Here is a 5,186-nt window from a genome sequence, read left to right as displayed (position 1 = left end):
AGGACTTGCGTCCTATGGCTAAAGCAGCAGACATGGCCAATCTTCATCAACCGGGGATACTTAAAACGGAGCTAGCCAGGAGACTGATCGAATGGGATTTACTGAACATCCCACTCATGGCTGCTCTGCTTCCGCGCTCATTAGATAAGGCCACTAAACTCGCCATTCCTAAGAGGGTTGTTTCAACGCAGAAAAAGGCCGAAACGGAGCCAGCAGAGTCGAAGAAGCGTAAAGCTGTGCCAACTAAAGTCACAGCGGCTAAAAAGCCCCGGAGCGATTTCAACACTGCTTCAGAGGACCACAACGTAGAGATGGATGATCAGAACGAACTAGATTACGACGATTCCCTCCCACAAACTGCTATCGAGGGCAGCACTTCGACTCGAACACTCGCTCAGGCGCGGACACGGCTCCGTAAGCCTCGAAATGGCCAGCCACCTGCTACTCAGGCACATCGCAACGCAAACAGTGGCGTGGCTAGACTGGCGCGAGGGCAGGTCGAGGAAGACGAAGGTGGTACCAGCGACGATGCATCGGCCCACAACCGCAAAGAAGACCACAGGATGCTCGAAACTGAGGTTGCAGAGGTGCAAGTGGCAGGGTCAGAGCGATGTAGCATTAGGGGGCAAGCGGGTAGGCGCGCCAAGGGCAAGAGGAAGACTACCGAACAGGTCGCAGATGAGAAACGCCTCAAGGAAAAAGAGAAGGAGCGAAAGATGCACAATGCACGGCGGCTCGGTGGCTACTCCGACCCTGAACTCGCCGAGGCCTTTCGCGTTCTGCATAAGACTGTTCTGGTTCCGATGCATAGCAAGACACAAGAAGGGGTTGAGCCAGCACCGACTGATCAGCTAGGCATGCGGGAGTATAAGGAGAGGCTCCTTGATGAGGCTAGGAAGGAAGGACGCAAAGTAGAGGTGTGAATGGCTGGAGGAACATCATCACCTCATTCATCATGAACAGAACATCGAGAAGTTGTTCTCGATCATTGCGGCTTATGATTTCTTTGTTTATCGAAGAATATATAGGGCGCCGCGAGAAGCCATGCAATTCTTTGGATGTATTGACTTTCTCTTTGTCGCTAAGTTCCACATTCCGGGACAAAGAATTAGAAACCTGTTCTTATGTTCGGCGGCTGTATCAGCAATGGATTGCGTCTTGACATATAATTGATTGCGAACATCACGTCTCTTGTCACAAACACATCTTCTCGTGCAAGCCGACAATCAGCTCTAGTGATGCCACCGAAACGACGTGCTAATGATGCCGATGATGATTCTAAGAAGTCACCTAATGAGAGATGGCCAGGCTTGCGAGACCGATCCAAGTTGAAGACGACAGCCCGCAACGACGACACCGCCCAACCCTCCTCGTCTCCAATCAACAATTCCACAGCGTCCAATGCCATCCAGCAGGACAATGCCCAAACTGAGGCAGAAAGTACTGCAGCACCAATCAATAAAATACAAGAAGAAATCGAGAAAAAGCAAAAGTCTCTTCAATACAAACTCCAGAAAGCAAGAGAGGCTGCAGAGGACAAGGGCCAACAAGACAATGCAGACAAACGCTCACGGGCACATCTTAAGCGTCGTGACGCCACCTTAGCGTATGAGACTACCTATATTATCAAACACCAGAGTACAGGAAGCAATACCGCGAAGATGTCGATGCGGCCGTCAAGGAAAGAGCCAAACTAGCTTTTTCTCAAGGCCATGCCCCTGCAAAATGACGGGCGACGAAACTTACGACAAAACTAAGGAGCGACCTCAGGGCCTTCGAGGAAAACGGGGTAGGTATGCTCCAGAATATGAATTGGCGAAGCATGCCGCCCGATCAGCTACGTATGCGTATTCCAAGGGCGAAGAACTTTTCCGTGGGACTAGGAGAGCTTTTTGGGATGACGCAGGTGCCGATGGAACCTTACAACTTATTACTCGATACCGATGCTATTGAAAAGAAAAGAAGGGAGGTGGAAGACCGGTCCTCCGGGTTTTTTTCCTTTGGGTTGTTATCCAGGGGGTGTGGGGAACAACGATCAGATATGAGCGAATCTCATTCCGAACGACGGGCACGCGAGTTAGGGCTTTCGGAAAGACCACCGACAGATGGTCATGTCAATGACGCTTTATCAACAGCCAGAGATCTTCGTAGGACACGATTAGAAAGCGGCTTGTTTATCTCAGCGGGCGAGACATGGGCCGACTGGAACAATTCTGACGAGCGAGAAGCACCGAATGATCTTTACGATCAATTGACCATAGACGAGACGCCAGATGACGGCGATGACTCTAGTGACGACGAAAACGACTTGTTTGCGATCAGTTACCGCGAATGCAGTGGTCTGGCAGGTTTTCCCCGTGCTGGGGAGGGTGTCGGAGGCGGAGGCAGTGGTGAAGATAATGAAGGTGATGATGGCGGCGATGGTAACAAGAGGAACAAGAAAGACACCAATGATCCAGTAGCACCAGCCAACGTTGCTCGTGGCCCACCCATTGGGCCCAAAGCTCGACCCAAGGCGACAAACAAGAACACCGAGAAACATGACTACACGCAATACAATCGCGTGCAACTGCGTACAGCTTTGAAGTATCGAGAGCAAGCTCAGAGTGCTAAGCTGATAGGGGAGCTTCACAGGCGTGCTGGTGAATACGACGAGAAGAAAGCACCTGATGCTATTCATCACTATATCCTCGAAGATCGAAAAGCCGCAAATAAGCTTCTTCTCAAAATTACAGGAATGGGTGCTGAGTGGTGGACTGCCTATAAAGAAGCACTCGATGAGCAAAAGCATCAAGCTGGAGAGTCTGGGCGGGAACAGGAGGCCAGTTCAGAGGGATTAGACGAGCACAATACGGAAACAGATCAGACTGGCGAACAAGTAAGTGCTGATATATCAGAAGAGGATTCTCCCGAGTCAAATGGAAAGGACAAATCCAAGAAGCCATTTAAATCTACGAAGAAAAAGCAGGCAACGCGGCCAAAACGTAAGAGCAAGAAGTAGAATCACTGTACTCTCTCATCCATATTGAAAGAAAGGAAAGATGAAGAGAAGCGCAGGCGTGTGGATCCAAACTACAGACTGAGGTAACGGCTGGTGTATGGTATGGGGATGAATGGATGCTCTTCTCATGCTTGATTTCGCGGTCCGCTAGGATAGATCGAACTTAGTATAGCTCTCACAATGTCAGCTCGTTATGCTTCGTCGCAGCGCGCTCTGCTTTGAGCGATTGATTCGAGGCACATGTAGACCACTAAGAGCCGAGTAAAGCTCAATTCTTGTTGTATCTGGCTTGTGTCGGAGCAGATGCAGAGTATACGATCTCTTGGCTCATACTGATACCGGAGATTGATCAATGACGTACCCTCGATCCGGTTGGGGCCGCGCTGTGTAGGGTCAGTACACGACGCGCGAGACAAACATTCGTTCACTACACTCACTGTATTGAAGTGGCCGGAGCGACTACGTATAACTCGGGACATATCTGAACTGTCAATCAGTTGCAGTGTTTCCCAAATCTCTCATTGCAATCCGACTGTGTCGAAGATACAATCACAGCTCCTTGACCTACACCCACATGCTCCTTCGCGATCTCCTCTCCTCTCGTTCGGGATACTTTGGATTCTCTCCTAGATACTCCATCCTGTTCTCTCGGTGACGCTTTCCACTGCTACCCTGCTCTAATCTCCAACACCTCTCAATCTCTTCCCACACATCCTTAGCTCGGCGACCTATCTTGGGAGCCAGGATCCTAGCTTCCGCGATAGTAGGTGGAGCTTTCGGATCTGCAGTCTGCCTGCTATCTAGCCAGTATAGATACGCATGTCGCGCCGATACCAACTCGCCAACAACCCAAGCCTTCGGGTTTCGCGGTGCTAGGCCTGGCTGCATATGGATCTGGTATGTCTCATCCAGGCGAGGATTGGGTTGGACGTAGATGGGATCGTATAGTGGCTGGCGGAAACCTAGGAATGTAATGATTCGTGGGTCGTTAATCAGGAGGTAGTCGACAGGCCCGTTATCCATGCTTGCTGTTACTTGAGTGACCTGGCTGTTGTTGTCGCGGTGTACGCACATAGCAATGATGATAGCGCTTCGATAATAGTCGGCTTGGATTTCTTGGATCTTTGTCACGGGAAAAGCTTTGAAATCATGAATTCGTACAACCGTGCAGGTACCGGGAGTGTGCCTTTCGCACGCGACACTTGTGGAAACGAATGGAGCAGGTGGTGGTACCGGCGATGAGGGTGGAGGCGAAAGTGCTGTCCTTGGAATGGAATGTTCCTTCGTGACACGCTGGAGGGGTTTTGGTAAAGATACGTCTTCCATATCGACATCTGGATTTTGTGCGACCTCGAATCCGACTTTCTTTTGCAGTGCGTCGTTGACGGCAGCATCCTCCCCTACATTCTTTTCGGTCGCACCATGGCTTCCAATATCGTCATGCACTTCATCGAAATTCTCCGCCTCTTGTTTCCTATCTTCTGAATCTTCGACCAACGGCAGCTTGAACGTCAACCGCTGTTCTACTAGCCCATGTGCAGTAGCGAATTCGTTATACACCCTAATCACTTCGCTGTTCCCAAGCCTCTTGAGAAGATCCTTGGTTCTCTGCGTCCACATTTCCAATAGATGCTTCTTGTGGCCGCCCCTGGTGAGGATCAAGCGCATAGTGTTGATGAGCTCGTTGGCTGCGGCTTCGGGCATGAGCGCGAAGAGTCGAGGTTCAAAGACGGTAAGGTTGCGCGACGTCGTGGGTGGCCGCTTCCGTCTGAATATCTTGGGAGTCTGCATTGCATGTGTCTCGGGCGCAGAGATGTCGAGTGATGGGGTAGGTGCGGGTCTGAAGAATCGCTGAGGGTCTGGTGTGTCGCTTTGCATTTTGGTGCCTTCTCCGTGCATACCGGCCTTGGTGTATCGATAGCTCAAGGTTTTAACATGGAAGTTGTTCAGATGCGGTGTTGTTGATAGTCGCGTGGTGGGCGTTTGCGCGCAGGGTTGTTTTGTTATGTCTCACTTTCATTTGCGCACTCACTCGCGACCTTCGAAAAGAGGAAAAACATTCAAAGAACTATACAGTACTACTCACTGGTCCAATTCCAGGAACGAACATAATCAAGACGTGATATTCTCACATACATTCAGGCAACACTACAGAAGTCCAAGTAGTGATGTCGTTATCGCGTTT

At 50.4% G+C, this 5,186-nt stretch overlaps 3 protein-coding genes across 3 annotated transcripts; 2 read left to right on the top strand and 1 right to left on the bottom strand.

The window, feature by feature from the left end:
* On the top strand, positions 1-1,187 carry BKA58DRAFT_166916 (uncharacterized protein). Its single transcript, XM_046165093.1, has one exon. The coding sequence runs from the start codon at positions 15-17 to the stop codon at positions 921-923; it is 909 nt and encodes a 302-aa protein (XP_046019680.1). The 5' UTR covers positions 1-14; the 3' UTR covers positions 924-1,187.
* A 51-nt stretch (positions 1,188-1,238) lies between these two features.
* On the top strand, positions 1,239-3,001 carry BKA58DRAFT_406842 (uncharacterized protein; the record flags this gene model as incomplete). The annotated part of the gene is made up of 2 exons (XM_046171988.1): positions 1,239-1,606; positions 1,759-3,001. 2 exons carry the CDS (start codon positions 1,239-1,241, stop codon positions 2,999-3,001), a joined length of 1,611 nt encoding a protein of 536 aa, XP_046019679.1.
* Positions 3,002-3,565: 564 nt separating this feature from the next.
* BKA58DRAFT_445332 (uncharacterized protein) lies at positions 3,566-4,879 on the bottom strand (the record flags this gene model as incomplete). Its single annotated transcript, XM_046174135.1, has 1 exon — positions 3,566-4,879. The coding sequence occupies one exon, from the start codon at positions 4,877-4,879 to the stop codon at positions 3,566-3,568; it is 1,314 nt and encodes a 437-aa protein (XP_046019678.1).
* Between the last annotated feature and the right edge of the window lie 307 nt (positions 4,880-5,186).

Source organism: Alternaria rosae (assembly GCF_020736505.1).
Source record: "Alternaria rosae strain MPI-PUGE-AT-0040 chromosome Unknown BKA58scaffold_48, whole genome shotgun sequence".
In the NCBI taxonomy this organism is placed as follows: domain Eukaryota; kingdom Fungi; phylum Ascomycota; class Dothideomycetes; order Pleosporales; family Pleosporaceae; genus Alternaria; species Alternaria rosae.
This window is presented reverse-complemented; position numbering and strand designations above follow the sequence as displayed.